The 20,986-nt window shown below is 42.8% G+C and overlaps 1 protein-coding gene across 1 annotated transcript in view; it reads left to right on the top strand.

The window, feature by feature from the left end:
• WNT9B (Wnt family member 9B) overlaps positions 1–20,592 on the top strand; it is a 39,323-nt gene extending 18,731 nt beyond the window's left edge. Inside the window, exons 2-4 of the mRNA XM_033919172.1 lie at positions 11,367–11,617; positions 14,308–14,573; positions 19,457–20,592. Of these exons, the coding sequence (XP_033775063.1) occupies positions 11,367–11,617; positions 14,308–14,573; positions 19,457–19,924 (985 nt within the window). The 3' untranslated portion in view covers positions 19,925–20,592. The remainder of the gene's footprint in view (positions 1–11,366; positions 11,618–14,307; positions 14,574–19,456) is intronic.
• Positions 20,593–20,986: the final 394 nt, after the last annotated feature.

Here is a 20,986-nt window from a genome sequence, read left to right as displayed (position 1 = left end):
CAGCGCCGGGTCGGCACCATGCGCTCTGGGCTGCAGCTCCCTGCCCCGGTCGTTCTCTGCCTGCTTCAACCGCTCCTGCTCCTTCAGGTCTCCGCTTACTTCGGGTCAGTCTCTTTTCTCCTTTCCTTTTTCTTCTCTTTTATGCCTTTTGTCTCTATTTTTTTCCCTTTAATCTCTGTGCTTCTTTTTATACCTTTCTCGTTTTCTTTCTTTCCATTTTTTCTCATTCAGTTTTCTATCTATATTCCTTCCAGGTCCTCTCGGCTTTCATTGCAACCATATAATATTTTCTATGTGAGCTTTTTCACTTTTCTTCTCATCTACACCTTAATTTTTTTTGTTTGTTTTAAAATCTAAAATAATTTTTTCTCTTAATGCCCCGGGGGGGTGGGGGGGGGGATTGACAATAACTTGAGAGGAAGATGAAAACCTCTGAAAAACTGTATGCAAGCCTAGGCAGCTTTCCCTTTCACCCCTGCAGGAAAGAAAGCTCAGTGGATCAAGGAGCAATTTCCACGAATGTTATTGTAGTCCCAGACTGATGTAGATAACTGAGGCTGGCACAGCTGGACAGAGGTACAACTTCTGGAAACACCTTGCAATCTGCACCTGTTCCTGGGAGAGGTGAAGATTTGATAGTTTGTATCTTTTCCAGGCTGTGCTAGGTTGGCCAGAAAACTTTTGCCAGCCAAGAAAAAACTCATGATTTTAAAAACAAGGACAGGAAGAAAACATCATTTTGAGTCTAAGGCTAGAAAACAGAAGCCGAATTGCTAGTCACGCGCTAGTGGTGAAGTTATTTCCCACCGCGTTCTCGGGTATTATGTTGATTTTAAGTCCACATTAAATCAATTTTGTGATTTTGCGCAGTTTAAAAAATAGCAAAGGTGCGGTATTATCACTTTAAATAGTACAATAAAATTGCCCTGACAGGAAATAATGACATTGTTAAAAGCATGTGAGTGGAACGGAATTCCCTCACCTTCAAAAAAACAAAACAAAACAAAAAAAAACACAGTAAAATAATAAGTTGTTAGTTCTTTGTCCTATACTATTTTTACTCCTTGCAAACCTAATTCGAATTACTGTACCAACAAGAACCTGCTATATTTTATTAAACATGTGCATTCCTTTTGAATTTAATATAAGGCCTGGCATTGATAGACCTTATCTTATCTTCCAAAGGTTTTCTTACAAAATTCAATTTGTAGCATTCAGCAATTAAAAATAGAAACTGGATGACTTTCCTTTTTCACCAGTATTGAAACTCAGAAACGTATTTTATAAAGGGGGGCTCCCTACCCCCCCCCCAACTCTTCCATTTCTTTGCTCATGTTTTTAAAATGACCTCTGTATAGTGCGATGGGATCCTTCCTACTGCTTGTTAAATGAACAGATTGTTCTGGAATCTTTATATATATATATATATATATATATAAACATTAAAAAAAATCTTATTTAAAAATATTTTTTCTTATTTTCCCTAGACGGGGGATAAAGAATTTCTGATTGGAATTTTAAAATCTGGTTGTATAATTTTTTTCTTGGGGGGGAGGGAGGCATAGAGGCAAACAATGAGTTTACAAAATCTGCATTCGGAAATAAATCTCTGCATGGAATTTTTTTGATAGTGTTGCTAAGTTTATGACATTCTGGAGTTGTAAAATCAGACTCGGGCTGAGCTGTAGTCAAATGCCAGAAACCTGCAAAGCACACTGCAATGTTTGCATATAATTATTTGATTTGGGAAGTGTACATTGCCGATTACAACATGATATTAAATATGTTCACATTCTTTATTACACATGATATTGACCATAGCTTTCTTAACTAAAATCAATATTTAGCCTATGTTTTGTTTAGTTATTTTTCCTCGTGGGAAAAGGCAAGAAAAGTATTTGTGGAAGTTTCACTACATTTTTTTAAAATATTATTAGTTATTTGCTTTACCCTTACAGGTGAACTTAAATGGAGCTAGGCTCCGATTAAGTGAACATTAGTAAACAGTAGCGACGTTACCACAGATTAGCATAAAACATATCTTTTACTGTGGCTGTTTTCTCAAGCGTTTACAGTTAGTTGATTATCTGGCCGGCTACAAGAAGGGAGGCATTTGGGTTGCTAGTGATGTCATCAGTCAATACAGTAATCAGTTTTTGCTTTTTCTTAGCCCCTGGGGCTTCCTTTGAACTTTAATAGCTTAGCAGGCAGGCTCTGAAGTGAAATATTGCCCTGGAACTTGCATTGAACTTGTAATAGAAATGAGACCAGATATCTCAGGTCCAATCTAGCATGAAATCAGGAACCCAGTGGTTCATTTTCATTTTATCCTCCTACTAGCTGATTACCCGACGTTTCCCGAATATTTATCCCAATCATCTGTGGTTTTCAATAATTTTTACATATCACTCCCTTCCCACCCCACAGTATTTTTTCCCAGATAGTAATCGATATGTTTACCAAGTTTGGTTGAAATCTCTCCATGCGTTTCAGAGTTATGCTGGAACATACATATACACACACACACAGATACATCCGATTATATACATTTATATAGATTTTTTTGCTATTGCCTTCTGCCCTGCTCCTATTTACAGCCCTACTGGTCCATGCAGGAGCAGTCAAAGGTCTTTACTTGGCAGGGTCAAATAAACCAATCTGTGCCCCTGTTCTCCATCTCCCCAGCTGATGATGTTGTGTAGGGCCTGTCTTCCCGCTCTTCCCGTTCCACTGCTTATAGATCCATGCCCTACTTTGAACAACTCTTTTTTTTTTTCTCTTTCTCTCTCTCTCTGTTGCAATTGGGGGTTGGTGCTTCAGATAAATATGGTCTCTGGTCAGGAAGTCTATCTCAAATGATAGTGGAATGAAAACAAAAGACGCTGACGCGGTCAGGTGTTCTCTGGAGTTTGCAGATGGTGAGTTGGGAAGTGTAGGAGGTGCAGAGCGTCAAACTTGATTGGTGACGGGAAAGAAGTGAGAGAGGCAGGCAGTCTCTCAAGAGAAAGTTCTAATGTTTGACATGAAATTGAGTTTGAAATAAAGGCATTCTCTTTCCTTCTCCTCCTATTTTTCTGTCTCCTGCATTTTTTTCTTTCTTGATCTTTCTGCTTCTAGTTTTTAAAACATCTCACCATTTTTTTGTGTCTTTGTGTTTATCTCTTTCTCTTTAGCTTTTCTGGGTGTCTTACCTCACCCCTTTTTCTCTATCCTTTTTCCTCTGCATCCTCAGTTTCTCTCTCTCTCTTTTATTTTTTTAATTCTCTTGCTCCTGTTGTCTTATCTCTTTTTTTAATTCTCTTTTTTCTTTTTATATTCTTTTTTTCTTTTCTAATTCTCTTTCTCCTCTTATCCTTCGTGTGGAAGGTTACCCAAGCTCCTTGAACCAGTGTAGGGAAGAATACAGTACCAGCCAGCCTGCAAGGATACAAATGAGGAGTGTGTGGCGCAGTGGTTGGATCTACAGCCTCAGCACCCTGGGGTTGTGGGTTCAAACCCCGCGCTGCTCCTTGTGACCCTGGGCAAGTCACTTAATCCTCCATAGCCCCAGGTACGTTAGATAGATTGTGAGCCCACCGGGACAGAGAGGGAAAATGCTTGAGTACCTGATTGTAAAAACCGCTTAGATAACCTTGATAGGCGGTATATAAAATCCTAATAAACTTGAAACTTGAAACTTGAATGACTAAATCTTCACCTCTCTCAGGAATAGGTGCAGATTGCAAGGTGCCTCCAGAAGTGCACACTTGTGCCAGCCACAGTTATCTACATAAGCCTGATCTGAGTACATGTAAAGCTAGGACTCCAACAGGCATTCTGTTCATTTCCAATCAAGTGATTAAAGACAGATAAGAACAGGATGTGTTGACTGTACTCTGCCCATCTCTTCTGTACTTAGATAGTGGTGAAATAAGTTGAAGTTGTATAAGGTGCAGATGTTCTTTCTATACAGAGAGATATGGTGCAAATAGCAAGGGTAAAGAGCTTGGGATCTGATATACAGTATGTATGTATGTTCAGTTTATTTGATATACTGCTTTTCCTAACAATTATTGTCGGATCAAGGTGGTTAACACTAGGTGCTTAAATCTTCCTGATCTGTCCAAAAAGGCTCACAATCTAACTAAAGCACCATATTAAACATTCATTAACATATTAACATACCAAAATATTTAAATACACAGTAGCAAAGGTCAGCTCACAAGAGGAAAGGAAGAAAGAGCAAAATTAAATAAACCCTGGTGGAAAAGACCAATGAAATAATTTACTTACATAACAAAGATATAGAAAGAAAGAGAAGGGGGAAGAAAAGTAAACAAAATATAGCAAAAAAACATATACAGTACTGCTTTTTATGTGTGGTTCTAATCAAAATAGTTTACATGTTTTAGACAGATATTTATTTCGTACCTGGGGCAATGAAGGGTTAAGTGACCCAGCTCAGGTGAACATTCAGTTCTCCACCCCTTGTCAATCAGTAGCGTAGTAAGAGGGGGGGTGCGAGGGGGGGCAGTCTGCTCTGGGCGCTGGCATCCCTCCTCCTCTCTTCCCCTTCCCACTCCTCCCCCTGCCACGTGTGTGCACCCGTGCCCCTTCCCTGTACCTTTTTAACTTTGGCATGAGCAGCAACAAACGTGCTGCCCACATCGGCTTTGGTGCGTTCTCTGATGTCACTTCCAGGAGAAAGTGATGTCAGAGGGTGCTCCAAAGCTGACGCAGGCAACAGGTACTTCGCTGCTTGCGCCGAAGTTAAAAAGGTATGGGGAAGGGGCAGGAGTGGGGCGCCACCACCCTGGGCACTTGTCACCCTTACTACACCACTGTTGTCAATTAACTTTTGTATTCCTAGCAGCATTCCCCTTCTCCCCCCCCACCTCCAACTTTGATGATTTAACTCAAGAATCATCATCATTATCATCATCATCACAACATATTCTATGGAAACATATATTTGGACATCATACTTTTAAATATTAAACTTTGTTTTGTACATAATGGACCAGATTCAGGAAATGAAACTAAATTTGGGCACTGAAAAAATGAACGCTACACACTATTCTATGAATGGCGCTCCGAATTGGGCGCCATTTATAGAACAGTGCATAGCGCCAGGATCTGCACCCAATTTTAAAGTACAAGGGTTTATACCAACTGCATGCTGGTGTAAATCCTCATACATCTGTAGACATGTCACTTTTTCAGTTGCGTGCATTTTAAAGAATAGTATCTGGCAAGATACATACTGTATGTAATTAGTATTTATATACCACTTATAGCCTAAGTGGTTTACATTCAGGTACTCAAATATTTTTCCCTATCGTTCCTGGCAGGGTCACGCTCTACCTAATGTACCAGGAGCAATGGGGGGGAATTAAGTGACTTGCCCAGGGTCACAAGGAGCAGCGTGGGATTTGAATCCGCAACTTCAGGATGCTGAGGCTGTAGCTCTAACCTCTGTGCCACACAAACCAAAATTGTTGCCAATTAGTTAGTATTGGTGCTTATTGACTAGTTACTCGAACTGTACGCACAAATGGGACATGTGCCCAAATTTGCCCATGCAACTTTGAGCACCATTTATAGAATCTGGAGGAATGAGGGGAAATTTCCAATAGCCATTTTCAAAGGCAAATGAGTATTTGAAAATTTCCTGCGGGTAAAGGTGGGCACTGAGCAGGGCCATATCGAGGGCTGTGTGAGTGATGTGGCACCAAGAGATGTGGGTACCAAAACTGGTCCCCATCCATGGTCTCCTCTTCTTGGCCGTGACATAGTGGGCAGGGTGGGGGTGCTATGGACTGTCCTGGAACTGATGGTTCTTTGAGCTTGTGTGACTCTCAAGATTACTGTTATGTTTTTATGGCACATGCTCTTTGCTGCCTCCAGAAGCTGCTTCCCTAGGTAAGTGCCTAATTTGCTCAGTGGTTGGGCTGGCCTTGTGTGCAGACACCAACAGTCTGGCACACCGCCTCTGAGAGGAGGCTGTCATGTTGCAGTTTATTTGCGCACTGTGGTATTTTCAGGGGGTTAATTTCTGGGGAAACAGGTTGGAACATAGTTCTGCCACTTTTAAGATTCCAGGGTGGGCTGATGAAGAAAGGCTCATGGTAGAACTGGGTGTGGATGTCTGAGCATGTGGCTTCTTTTTGGCCAAGTGTTTCCCACAGATATGTAAAACTAGGGGGGATCCATCAGTGTTGCAGTGGATGGATGGTTTGAATGTTATATGTGATCAGTTAATGTCAATGTGTTTGATGATTGAGGTGTTACTCCTTTTACAACTGGCAATTTTTTTTCCTTGTCTAACTTTTGTAAACTGCTTTGATGTTAAAGCAAAAGGTGGTTTATAATCACCATAAACTTTCTGTGAGTATAATACTGGGACATGCAAGAATCAAACTGCATGCAAATTTTATGTGTGGCAAACCTGTGACAAATGTGAAGGGAGTGTGCTCGATGCACATTGTGACAGGGAGAGTCCTATCATGCTGGAAGAAACCCTGCAGTGCTCTAAAACTGGCGGGGGAAGCAAGAAACTTTAAAACATTCTTCAGCCAAGGAGGAAGTGGGACCATTGGATGATGGACGATGGAGACAGGAATGGAGTGGTAAAGGAGGAAAAAGAGATAGCTAAACAAGTTCTTCTCGTCAGTCTTCACGAGAGAGGACACATCCAATATCCCAGAACCCGAGGAGATCATAAACGGAGACCATGATGAAAAGCTGGTCCAACTAGAGGTAAGCCGAGAGGATGTCCTCCAACAGGTAGACAGACTGAAGAGCGACAAATCACCTGGTCCAGATGGCATCCAACCAAGGGTACTAAAAGAACTGAGAAACGAAATAGTGGAAACACTTCGACAAATATGTAACCTATCCTTAAAAACTGGGGAGATCCCAGAGGACTGGAAAATAGCAAACGTCACGCCCATCTTTAAGAAGAGATCAAGGGGTGACCCGGGAAACTACAGGCCGGTGAGCTTGACCTCGGTCCCGGGAAAGATGATGGAAGCACTGGTTAAGGACACAATCTGCGAACACATAGAAAACAATGGTCAACTGAAGGCAAGCCAGCACGGCTTCTGCAAGGGAAGGTCGTGCCTCACGAACCTACTGTACTTCTTTGAGGGAATAAATAGCCAGATGGATAAAGGGGAATCCATAGACATCATTTACCTTGATTTCCAAAAAACCTTCGACAAGGTACCTCACGAACGGCTACTTAAGAAGCTGTGGAGCCACAGGGTGCAAGAAGATGTCCACCGATGGATCAAACACTGGCTGGCAGGCAGGAAACAGAGGGTTGGAGTAAAGGGCCATCACTCAGACTGGCAATGGGTCACGAGCGGAGTTCCGCAGGGGTCGCTCCTGTTCAATATATTTATTAACGACCTGGAGATGGGGACGAAATGTGAGGTTATTAAATTTGCTGATGACACCAAACTCTGCGGTAGGGTTAGAACCACGGAAAACTGTGAAGACCTACAAAGGGACCTAATGAGACTGGAAGAGTGGGCAAAAAAAGTGGCAAATGAGAGAAGATGGAGAATTGAGAGGTAGCTAAACATTTAAAAAGAAGAAGGGTGAGAAAAAAGGCAAGATTTGAGTGGACAGAGGCAAAAAAAGAAAAGAAAAAGTTAAGAAACCTGAAAGGGAAAAATCAATACATTGGAGACAGGCATAAGGAGGAAATGGAACAAGAGAGAAGAGGAGAAAAAAAATGAACAGCAGACACTGGAAAGAGAATTAGTTGAAGACAGACAAAAAGCAAAAAGAGAAACTGGGACCAAGATGATGGAAAAAGAAATATCCAGACAACAAGGTAGAAAAAATTGTTTCATTTTGAATTTATTAACTGGAATATGTTAGCTTTGGGATAGGTGCATCACAATTATTTTTGAATTCAGTGGCGTAGTCATATACAGCTGATTTGGGAGAGGAACTGGAGCCCAAAATTAGTGGATGGGCATCAAAGTTTCTCCCTGCCTGAGTGCAATTTATAAATACTTGAGCTAGTGGGGATTCCCAAGACCTGCCAACTGAAGACATCTTCCTCCAGTCTGGCAACCCAAAATCTCCAAGCTTTGCAGCCAATGGCAATATCCTCAAGCTGCCACTGCTTTCATGCATGCATGAATGCCAGGGGGGGGGGGGAAACAGGGATGAGGGAAGGCAGCAGCTCTGCAATATTACTGCCAGCTGCAGAACTTGGGAAGTTGGAGGGAGAAGAGGTGGTCGTCAGTTGGAGAGGCTTGTGGATCCCTATTAGCTACAGCAGGGGAGATGTTCGTTTTGAGGGAGCCTAAGCTCAAAGTGGGAGGTCCACGAAAGCAGTAATATTTACCCTGACTGAATGATCTTCCACGTGCGCCTCTGACAGCTGATTCAGTAAAAGCTCCGAGGCTCTTAGATTTCATATGAACACTGAAGCTAATACCTCCATGGCTGGCGATAAAAGGGGGCCTATATTTCTATTTTTAGTTTGTGGTAATTTAGTCTGTACTTAAGGAGCTGCTTTTTTTCTGGGTATTTTGTGAATTCTGGTTTGAGTGATTTTGTATGTAGTTTTTTTTTTTTAATTACTTCATAATATGCCTAGTACTAGAGACAGTTTATGTTGCTGTTAACGAAGCCAGAGTCAGACACTTTTTCAGTACGATGAGTTCTAAGGGTTTTAGTTCTGCTCTGCACCCGTTGCTGGGTAAGGGAGATTTCTGTGGATAGAGAATATACATATATAATTAGTACCATCACAGCCCAGTATGTGCAGGGTCAGGGGTCAGTATTTTTTTTATATTAGAGCCATGGAGGGGCATAATCAAAACCAACGTCTAAGTCCCCTTATGGCCAGGTACTAGTGGCCTGGATTGGCCACCGTGAGAACGGGCTACTTGGCTTGATGGACCTTTGGTCTGGCCTAGTAAAGCTATTCTTAAGTTCTTAATAGCTCCCTCTACAGCAGCACTGCATTGCAGCCTGAATTAGATGATATTGCTGTAGATATTAATTTTGGGGTTAATTGCAGGGTTTACAATTTACTGTTAGACTAGGCAGGTTGCTTCATGCAAACAAGCTTGATTTATCATTCTATGAGTATTCAACAATTCCTTTGCTATCGACCCAGAGAAAAGGGTTTGTTTCTCTTGCAGCTGCTTTCCATTAGAGTACTGTTATATTTGTTTATGTAAGCAATCGAAAGCCTGGCTATTTAAAAAATATTTATTGTCTTTTTAATTGTATTGTGAGATTTTTAATAATAACAATTAAAAAAATTTATTTATAACTCGCTATACCTTGAGAGTTCAAAGCGGTTTACATCAAGAAGATCTGCCAGATGCAACTAAATTACGTACAGAAATGTATCCACCAAATAACTACAGTTTGTTATACAAATTTATCATATAAAAAAGTCTTCACAGATCTTCTAAGCATTTGTTAAGAGATTGAATTAAAAAATAAACCACTTATAGTTTTACTCCAAACACCAGCCTGATAAGACAAAGTTTTGCCCAGAAATCTCTTTGAAATACATCCCTTTAATGTTGGAAATGAGAATAAAGATATTCCCCGTCTGGGATGAGAATATAGTATGTAGGGAACACAAAATGATTAGAGAGGTAGATAGGAATAAGTCCAATTAACATCTTATAAAATAAACATGCAAACTTCAACATATTAATTTATAAGACCGTGAACTGTCTAGAATTTTCTTGGTGATGATGAGATGTAAGAACCATGTGTTTGTATTAATTCTTCTGCTCTGCCCCTGATCAGGCTATTTGCAGGTAGCATGTTGTCTTAAGAACCAGGCCCACATTTGAGCCCACCAGTCAAACTAGTAGCTTTAGTTTTAGAAAAAAGGAACTTCTGTCACCTGAGGACTGCTTATACATTTCTTAACTAGGTACAGATCTGGTGAAATTGCATTAGGAGTGGAATGGACAGGTTGGAAAGTTACCAGCTAACTGCCTCCTCCCTTAATGATTAACTGGAATGTTGCTTTGATGGGTACCGCCACTGGGAGAGGAGACTCATGTGCATGAGAATGATATAATCAACTGATGAATGGTGATTAGAGGTTAACTGTAGAATACATAATGTGTACACTGCAGAAAGAACTGTACAGGGCTGGCAAGATCTCTTTCTCTCTCTTTATCTATTTCTGCCTCTGAAAGTTTGTAATTGAAACTGCTTTTTTATTAAATGACATCAACAACACTGTATAAAATTTTAAATTACCTAAAACCTAGGTGGTCAAGTTATTTGAAAGAGTACGCAGTACATTGAAGTATTTTCTATACATTGAACTCCTCAAGCTGATACAGCCCCTGAACTCTTCTCCCATCCCCATCCAACACAACACAGAAACATATGAGAAAGAAAACAGATCTGGTGCAGTGGTTTCCTGTTGCCCTCCACCAGACTTAGCAATATATTCATCAAGTGGCCTCCTACCTCCAACTCTCAAGGACCCCCCTCTCAAGGTAAGCATTCCACAACTAGGTACCTTTGAAATAGAGAATGACACAGGGACAAAATTTTCTTCGTCCCCGCAGGAACTCATTTTCCCGTCCTGGCAAGTTCTTTTCCTGTCCCTGCCCCATTCCTGCAAGCTCCGTCCTCATCTGTACAAGCCTCAAACCCTTTAAAATCATAAGTGTCCTAGGCTTCTGTGGTTAAGGCAGAGCTTACAGGAATGGGGCAGGGACAAAACTTGTGGGAACGGAATGGGGAAAAATTTGTCCCCGTGTCATTCTCTGCTCTGAAAAGCTTTAATCTCAGCATATGCTATGTTGGGTTCCAGAAGAAGCTCATTTGGGTGGACCTCAGCTGAGAACTATCTAAACATCCCTGGGTGGTTGTGAATGAAAATCTCAATAGAGAACAGGAATTCCAAAGGAAAAGCAAGAAACTGCTGGCTACTTCTACCCCCCTCTTAAAAATCCTAGCTTCCAACACTTAAGACCCTCCAAAGTCAGGAAAGGGCATGAGGGAGAGCAACATGAGGCTTTTTAGTATTCCTTGTAAGCATGGTTTAACAAATTCCCCAGTTACTCTCTTCTACTTTAGCTCAAACTGCTTCATCTGGCTAATTTTCACAAATGTGAAGTTGATGAGGAGTAATATGAACTCTTGTTTCTGTCCTAGCCCATAGAAAGTAGATATTAGTAAAGGCCGAAACCTCAATTCCAGTCAGTCTTATGGCTTACGGGTTTCCAAGTTCCATTACTCAAGTTAGATGTCTGGGATCTTCTCTGCAATTTTCTACTGACCTGCTGATTTAAATGCTGAGGAGCCAAATTCCTTTCCTCCTCACTTTCAGCTCTCTAATTTGTTCTGTCTTCCTCTCTTCTTCTTGCCTTTAGCCTGACTGGTCGAGAAGTTCTCACACACCTCTCCGTGCCACGGCAGGGCATGACCTCGGCCAAGCTCCACCTGAAGCAGTGCGATTGGCTGACGCTTTCACGCAAGCAGAAGAGGCTGTGCAGGAAAGAGCCGGGTCTCGCTGAGGTCTTGTGCGATGCCATTCACTTGGGTGTCTTAGAATGCCAGTATCAGTTTCGGAATGAACGGTGGAACTGTAGCCTAGATGGCAGGACTGAACTGCTGAAACGAGGTCTGTGCAAGAGAAGCTGGCAGGTTTCTCCAGTGGGCTTGGGGAAGAGGAGGCAGATAGCTCACGGTGGTGTAGTGGTACAAATATAAAGGTTGGGAGAAAAACTAAATCTATTATGAATTCACTGAGAACGATAAAAATTATATAAGAATTCAATTATTTATCAACTTAATTGAGAATCAATAAGAGATAAACTATATTTAAATTATAAATGAGTATTCAGTTTGTAACATCATTCAAACAATGTGAAATAAAAATAATAATGAGAATATATAAACTAGTGGTAGGTATATATATTCTCATTATTATTTTTATTTCACATTTTTTGCCTTCCTTCTGATGAAGCAACCCAGGTGAAACACGATCGGTGCTGAGGAAGTAACGGTGAAGACCAAGTTATTTGGAATGGAATTTCATCATTTTTTGGACAACACTTTATATTGTGGATTTGGTTTTTGATACCACACGTTGGATATTGTGGGTTTTTTTTCTTTTTTGGGGGGACACATTATCACAGGAACACCTGAACTATTTGAACCTGATTTCAAACCAGCGACAATGATTTAAAAGGAAATTTTGTATTCCCTTACACCTGAATCCTGACGTTGACGATCAATGCTTGAAGCTAAGTACCATCTTTATTATACGCTTTAACTGTTGATTAAATGGACTAATATTAAGTTATTTAATTCATTACATACAAGGCAGGTAGGCAGGAGGGTGCAATGATGGAATGATACGACATCATTGCTTTACAACACTGCTGTGTTTGAATGATGTTACAAACTGAATACTCATTTATAATTTAAATATAGTTTATCTCTTATTGATTCTCAATTAAGTTGATAAATAATTGAATTCTTATATAATTTTTATCGTTTTCGGTGTAGTGGTACACACATAGCCAGCTGGCTCCAGTATTTACCACTTTCATTCACCAATACCTAAATGTACTCTTAAAGTATCTTCTCTGAGACCTCAGCGGTGTTGCTGCATGTAATAGGGGTTTCAGCACATGCGGACTATACACACCCAAAATCATCACTGGTCTCTAATTAAAGTGCTCCATAATGCTCTTTCATTTAGAGATATTTAATTTTGAGAACTTTAAAAGATAAATTACTTATCTTAAATTGTGTGCAAAAACGTGACTGAGGGGTACATTTTCCGACATAGGACTATGTTTCGCCTCAAGCTGTTTCAAGGAATTCCCCATGTTAGTTTGCCGGTGCAATGTTTCCTGTGTTGCCAGATTTATACAGGCTCCATGAAAATTAAAAAGATGCGCTAAGAGGAGCGGTAAGACCGTGTGCATCTGCTCCAATCCGATTTTTGGGCTGATTCAGAAAGAGCTATTGATGCACTAAAAAGTTTGCATGCAAATGATTTAGGCGGATGTTCGTCGTAATCCCCCACTCTGCCGTCTGATTGATTACTGTGAGAGTGACTCTCACACATGCGCAGAACCGGCAGGGGAAACCTGAACAGCTGAGATGCAAGGGAAAGCTTCCTGCCACTGTTTGGGACAGGAAACCTTTTTTCTTTCTTTCTTTTTATGGGTACAGATGCTGTGTGTGTTATATATGCCCTTCACATGATGTACCGAGGAGGGAAAGAGACTGAGATTCCCTCCTGCTCCAACGTCTCTGAAAAGGTTCGGGGAACCTCCAGTGGCATCCCTCATGCCTTTTTTTCAAAGGGGAAAGGGAGAGGGTAGGAGATGTTTTTTCGGGGGGGGGGGGGGCACATGGTGCGACAGTGGGCCTTCTGTGGCAGGAGGGAGTGGGCATCCCTTCTGCCATTTTTTCTCGCACAGGGGAGCTGGGGTCAGCATGGCAAGAGGAAGTGGGCATTCTTCCTGCCATTTTCACTAGCATGGGAGAGGGAGGTTCAGTTCCCGGTGCTGGTTCTTCGAGGAGGGCCATCATCGGTGAGGGGGGGGGGGTTTCTAATGGGGCAGAGATTGTGTTAAGATAGGTAAGCAACTGGTCTTGACCAGTTGTTTTTTTGGATTGCTAAAAACGACCTTTTTTTTTTTTGTGCATCAGGAAGACATGTTAGAGCATCAATCGCTCTACTAGTTTACATGGCATTTTAATATTAATGAGCTTATTTGAATGGTCGGATTGGGTAATGAGCGATCATACAGAAAACCAGGCGGTGAGCCGTTTTCTGCATCAGGTCAGCAAATGCAATGGTCGCTAAAGCTGTCAAAACAGGTTTAGTGACGAACACTGGCTTTAGTGCATCTGGCCCCAACTCAGGTCACAAATACCTGGCAAAATCCCAAGGAGTAAAACAGATTTTATGCTGCTTATCCTAGGAATAAGCAGTGGATTTCCCCAAATCCATCTTAATAATGGCTTATGGACTTTAGTTTTAGGAAATTATCTAAACCAGGAGTGCCCAACTTCGGCCCTCGCCAGGTTGGGTTTTCAGGATTTCCCAAATGAATATGCATGAGATCTGTTTGCATACAGTGGAAGCAGTGCATGCAAATAATCTCAAGCAAATTCATTGGATAAATCCTGGAAACCCGACTGGATTGTGGCCCTCAAGGACTGACGTTGGGTAGCCATTAACCTTTTTTTAAACCCTGTAAATCCCAGATGGCTTTGAAATTAAAGGTTGTTTTTTCTTTTTAATTCTTGAACCTGACCTAACTTCCATTTTCTTCATGTCTTGCACAGGTTTTAAGGAGACAGGCTTTCTGTATGCTGTATCATCAGCAGCACTATCCCACTCGTTGGCTAAAGCCTGCAGCAGTGGACGCATGGAGCGCTGCACCTGTGATGACTCTCCTGACTTGGAAAACCAGAAAGCCTGGCAGTGGGGTGTGTGTGGAGACAACCTTAAGTACAGTACCAGATTCCTGAAGAACTTCCTGGGGCAAAAGAAGATTGGCAAGGACCTGCGTGCCAAGGTGGACATCCACAACACCAAAATGGGCATCAAGGTGAGGCTTGGATAGCAGGGTCAGAAAGGGGGCAATGGTACTTTAGAGCAATGTTTCTCAACTTGGTCCTGGAGTACCCTTCCCCCCCCCCCTTGCCAGTCAGGTTTTAAGAATATCCACAATGCATATCCATGAAATAAATTTGCATATAATAGAGGCAGTGTATGCAAATCAAGTTTCTGCATATTCATTGTGGATATCTTGAAAACCTGACTGGCAAGGGGGTACTCCAGGACTGAGCTGAGAAACACTGCTTTAGAGCAGTCGTCCCCCAACCCTGTCCTAGAGGACCACCAGCCAGTCGGGTTTTTGAGATGATACTAATGAATATGCATGAGAGAGATTTGCATATAATGGAGGTGAAAGGCATGCAAATCTGACTCATGCATATTCATTAGGGCTATCCTGAAAACCTAACTGACTGGTGGTTCTCCAGGACAGAGTTGGGGATCACTGCTTTAGAGTATTGGTGGCACACTGATCTAGACTTGGTCTGCAGTAGTGCTGCTCGATTCAGTAAAAAAAATTTCAATTCGATTTGATTCATCCTATTGAATTGGTTTTTCGATTCAATTTGATTTTCCTGCCCAATTGGGTGGGTTTTTTGGGTTTTGTTTTGTTTTTTTCAAACATCCTGGTTGGTTTATTTTATAGCCTCTTCACCCCCTTTGCCTTCTCCTAACCACACTGGCGCTGTTTTGGGTTACACAAAAAAAACTTTTCCTCTCTCTGTTAAATCCTAGCTCACGTTTGCAGTCTAATACCATCTCTGGCAGGATACGTTTCAAATCTGACATATTGTAATCACAAAACAGAAAATAAAATTAGTTTTTCTACCTGATTTCCTCTGCTGCGTCTCTGATGATGTCATCAGAGACACGGCAGAGGAAATCAGAGCATGGGAAGGCCGCGAAACAGCATCTTTAGTGTTATGCGGCCGCTGGTGGAGCCGGAAGGTTTGTGCATCTCGTGTTGGGAGGGTCAATGGGGGTTCGTGTGCGCCGGGAAAGGGTGCACGGGGGGGGGGGGGGGGGGGGCGATGATGGCAGCGAACTTGGAGGGAGGGAGTAGAAGCGCGCATGTGCACTCTTGCCGGTGGGACATGCAGGTAAGAGTGCGCATGCATGCTTAGGGTTTTATTATATTAGATACCAGTGCCAGTGCCAGTGTACAGTTTTTCTTCTATGCAATCTCCAAACATCTCTAAACATCCTAGAGGAAGAGATCTTCAGCTGGCAGAGCTTTGGGAAGCCCACCAATTTATATTTTGCATTTGGGTAGGAGACATGGGGCATAACGGGAAGAAAATTTAGTGCTTATCATTTTATTGGACTAATACATTTCTTACTTAGCTTTCAGAGGTTAAAACCTCTTTCTTCAGATCAGTAAACTATACTGCTGTTACAGTATCCCGTCCTGACCTGAGGAAAGGAATTATGATCTCTGAATTAGTAAAAAAATGTATTAAAATTAGTCCAATAAACAGATTCACCTTATTTCCATTTTCTACTAATAAACAATTATCAACGCAACTACAATAATACTTTATCCTACAGCAAAAATAAATAAAATATAATTTTTTTTTTACCTTTGTTGTCTGGTTTCTGCTTTCCTCATCTTCTCATCATTCTCTTCCTTCCATCCACTGTCTGCCCTCTCTCTACCTGTTCCATATGGCATTTGCTTTCTTTCTATGCCTCTTCCAGAAACTGTCTGCCTCTCCCTTCCATCTACTTCTCTCCGTTCTCCCCATGGTGGCATCTGTCTTCTTCCCTTCCATCTCTCTCTCTTTCCCTCCCAGCAGATTATAGCATCTCTCTCTCTTCTCCTCTCAGATTTGGTATCTGTCTCCTTCCTCCTTTCCTCCTTCTCGCAGGTCTGGTATCTGTCTCCTCCCCCTCACCACTGCTCTGGCATCTCTCTCTCCACTCCCTTCCTCCTGTTCATTCCTGGTCTTCTTTCTCAATTTATTTTCTGCCTCTGTCTAAATTCTTTCTTACTATTCAATCCTAAATTTCCCTCTTTCATTGTGTCTACCTTGCCACTTTTCCCTCACCCCTTCCAGTATCTAATTCTGTCCTCTTCTCCCAATTCAGCATGTGCCCTTTTTTCTTTCTCCTCCCCACTTTCTTCCAGTATCGGTTCCCCTCACCCGCCTTCCATTCAATGTCTGCCCCCCTCCCCCACACTTACATTCAATATCTGTCCCACTCTCTCTACCTCTTCCAGATACTGTTCACCCTGTCTTGCCTCTTCCATCCACTGCCCTCTCTGCCCTTTCCATCCAGTGTCCACCCACACTCTCTTTTCCATATGGCATCTTCCCTCTTTCTATGTCCCTTCAATAAACTGTCTGTCCTGTGCCCCTTCTCTCCTTTGTACATGATTAATTTCAGCTTCACCCCCTCTCCATTTTTCTGTCTCCACCTCCTTCCCCTATGCTCTGGGATCTCTCTCTTCTCTTTTCCTTCCTTCTCACTCAACCCCATGGCCTGACATCACTCTCCTTTTCTTCTCTTCTATCTCTCCCTCCCCCTTCATGCTCTGACATCTCCTCTCCTTCCTTTCCCTCTGGTCTGGCATCTGTCTCCTTAGTCTCCCTTCCCTACCCCCATGCCCTCACATCTTTCTGCTCTCCTTCCCTTCTATCTCTCCCTCTTCCTCCATTATCTGGCATTTTCACTCTTTCCTTTCTTTCCCTCCCTCTTTCTTTGCCTCTGGTCTGGCATCTGTCTCCTTCCCTTCCTTCTCCCTCCATGGTCTGGTATCTCCTTTCCTTCCCCTCCTGCCCATGGTCTTGGCATCTCTCTTTCTTGTCCTCTCCTTTTCCAGGTCTTCCTTCTCCCTCCTTCCTTCGCTCTCCCCAATTGGGTGCATCAGCATTTCAACCCCCCACCTCCATTGGATACATAAGCATTTTTTTCTCCCCCTTCCCCCCCATTGGGTGCCTCAGCATCCCCCCCGATTGCATCAGCATTTTTCTCCCCATCCCCCCACCATTTGGTGCATTAGCATTCTCCCCTCCCATGACTGCCTGCCTGGTAAGGTCAGCTTCCCTTACTGCCCTCTCACTGGTAAGAAACTGAACCCAGGCTGCGGGGATCTAAACTGCACGTGCAGGCTTGCCTTCTCCTCCGAAACAGGAATGATGTAACTTCCTGTTTCGGAGGAGAAAGGAAGCCGGCGCGCAGTGTTAAGAGTCTACCTGGGTTCAGGGGGGCCCAGGGCCGGCGTTAGGGGAGAAGCAAACAGGGCAGGGGGGCCCCCGACTGCCTGAAGGTCAGCTTCTCCTTTTTACTCCCTCTCCCGCAACGCAAAGAAACTTAACTCATGTCGCGGGGCTCTAACTGCGCGTGGCAGCTTCCCTTCTTCGAAACAGAAAGTTACGTCCTGTTTCAGAGGTGAAGGGAAGGCGGCACGTGCAGTGTTATTTTCGGGCCCTAGGCACGTGCCTACTGGGCCTAGCCTTTAATCCGGCCCTGATTATAAAAAAAATATCTCCCCTCTCCCACCTTTCCTCCAAAGTATACACCTTATGACAAAGACCATGCACCATTTTAGTAGCCTTCCTCTGGACCAACTCCAACCTTTTTATATCTTTTTGAATGTGCGGCCTCCAGAATTATACACAATATTCTAAATGAGGTCTCACCAGAGTCTTATACAGGGGCATCAATACCTCCTTTTTCCTACTGGCCATACTTCTCCCTATGCAACCTAGCATCCTTCTAGCTTTCGCCGTCACCTTTTCAACCTGTTTGGCCACCTTAAGATCATCACATACAATTACACCCAAGCCCCCCTCTTCCGTTGTGCACATAAGTTCTTCATCCACTAAATTGTACCGTTCCCTCTGGTTTTTGCAGCCCAAATGCATGACCTTGCATTTCTTAGCATTAAATTTTAGCTGCCAATTTTCAGATCATTCTTCAAGCTTTGCCAGGTCTTTCTTCATGTTATTCACACCCTCCGCCGTGTCTACTCTATTGCAGATTTTTGTATCATCCGCAAAGAGGCAAATCTTATCCAACAGCCCTTTGGCAATTTTTTGTATGTTTGATAATAGTCTGCCATTTTAATTATGAGTGCTTCTTCGAGCAGAGAAGACTGAGAGGGGATTTAATAGAGACTTTTAAAATAATAAAGGGATTTGATAAAATCGACCAAGAAGAAGCATTGCTAACTTTTTCGGATGTGACACGGACAAGAGGTCACAGTCTGAAACTGAGCGGCAGCAGGTTCAGGACGAATGTCAGGAAGTTCTTTTTTACGCAGCGCGTGCTGGGAATTTGGAATGCTCTCCCGGAGGATGTTGTGACAGAGATTACTGTTCTGGGATTCAAGCGCAAGTTGGATGCACACCTTCTTGCAAATTGTATTGAGGGCTATGGTATATCTGGGTCTCCAATCAGGAGTACCTAAATGGGCCGCCGCGTGTGCGGATCACCGGACTGGATGGACCTCGGTCTGATCCGGTGAGGGCTTTTCTTATGTTCTTAACTCTCAGAATTGTAGGATGTTAGCGAGTAAGAAATTTTTTTAATGAAAATAAATAAAATAAAATGCGACAGATTTGCATGCCTGTCACCTTCATTATATGCAAATCGCTCTACTGAATATTCATTAGGGATATCCTGAAAACTCAGCTGGCTGATAGTCCTCTAGGACAGGTTTGAGAACCATTGCTCTAGAGAGAAAATCAAGGCAGCACCTCCCCGAGTTTATTTGGATGGACATGATAAATTCATTAATTAGAACTTTCTGAACAATCGTGAATCCTTCTAGTGCCTTGAAACTGACTTTGTTCTGTCAGCTTGTTAAGCTGAAGTGTGAGTTCACTATTATGGAAAATAATCAGTGGTTTTCTCCTTTCTCTTCCTCAGGCAGTGAAGAGTGGCTTAAAGACCACATGTAAGTGTCATGGTGTCTCAGGTTCCTGTGCCGTGCGGACATGCTGGAAGCAGCTCTCCCCCTTCCATGAGATAGGCAGATTGCTTAAAAATAAGTTTGACAATGCCGTCAAAGTCTTCAGTGCCACAAATGATGCTACAGGGCATTCAGAACTTATGGGTCCCCCAGCTCATGGGCACTTACTCCGCTTGCCTCGCAGCACTGACCTGGTTTACATGGAAGACTCGCCTGATTTCTGCCGGAAGAACAATTTTTCACTGGGCACTGTGGGTAGGTCATGCTCAAAGGAGACCAACTGTGACAGCATATGCTGTGGGCGGGGTCACAACACTCGCAGCCGGATGGTGACTTTTTCTTGTCATTGTCACGTGCAATGGTGCTGCCACGTGGAATGTCAGCAGTGCATGCAGGAAGAGGAAGTCTATACTTGCAAACGGTAAATGCCAACACCCAATGTCAAAGGAAGTGATGTACAGTGAACAAAAACACCCCCAAAGACTAAAGAAGAAAGAATAGGAGGAAGTAAAGAACTGGAGAATTTTACCCCTCCCCCCCCCACCAGTCAGCACCTCCATGGATTTTGAAACTGAGGGATCTGTCTTTCTGTTGGTGAAAGTAACATTTTGGAAGAGTTTAGCAAATGTTTTCAAGGATGATGGTGGCAAAATTGCTAATGGAAAATGCACTTTTTCTCAAACCATGTTGGCGTGAGCTCCTCTCCAGAGGAAGAGATGGATTATCTCTATACTTTGGGGTTTTGACAACTGTGGAACTGTTTCCTTTTATTTTGTTGAGACTGATTCCTTTCTCCCCCCTTCTCCAACTGAAACTTGTGCTTGCTTGGACATCAGTGGATGCAAGATGAGGAAGCCCAAAGTCTTAGTCCCCTGAGTTCTTATTACAGGACAAGCGCAGACATTGAACGGGAGCTGCAGGTGCAAAAGCCTTCCTGTCTTGTGTGTGTGGGAGGAGTAGGTGGTACCGGGGGAAGGTCAGAGAGGTGGTGGGAGTACTCTCCATACAGGCATCAGTACTTTCCGCCTTCAAAGTATGAAAAGGGACAACCTCAACTTTTTTCCTCCTTACCCATTCCTCTGTCTTCTGGTCTTGATTTTACACAGCCCTTTCTCTAAACAGCTCACTGGAGATTCCGATGACAGAATGGTATTTTCTAGTGACTCTTCAGCTTCTTTTTAATTTTCCAAGCTGATTGCTAAGAAAAGAAATCACCTAAGTAGAAGACCTCAGCAGCTATTTGTGCTGGGGGAGGTTGGATGCTGGAGTGCTCTGTCACTATTCTCATCACCCCAATATATCCAAAATGCACACAGCTGAAAACTGAATTCAGAGGCTCATTCCATTCTCTGCTCCACCATTATCTATTTCTCCCTGACAACTTGAACTCCTGAAGGTGAACTAGGAGAGCGTGCTTCTGTGGTTAAGTGCTCTCTGCTGCAAAGAATACCCCATCACCTCATACCTTCCCTTCTGCTATTTTGGTC

This window comes from Geotrypetes seraphini, chromosome 13 (assembly GCF_902459505.1).
Source record: "Geotrypetes seraphini chromosome 13, aGeoSer1.1, whole genome shotgun sequence".
Taxonomy (NCBI): Eukaryota; Metazoa; Chordata; class Amphibia; order Gymnophiona; family Dermophiidae; genus Geotrypetes; species Geotrypetes seraphini.
This window is presented reverse-complemented; position numbering and strand designations above follow the sequence as displayed.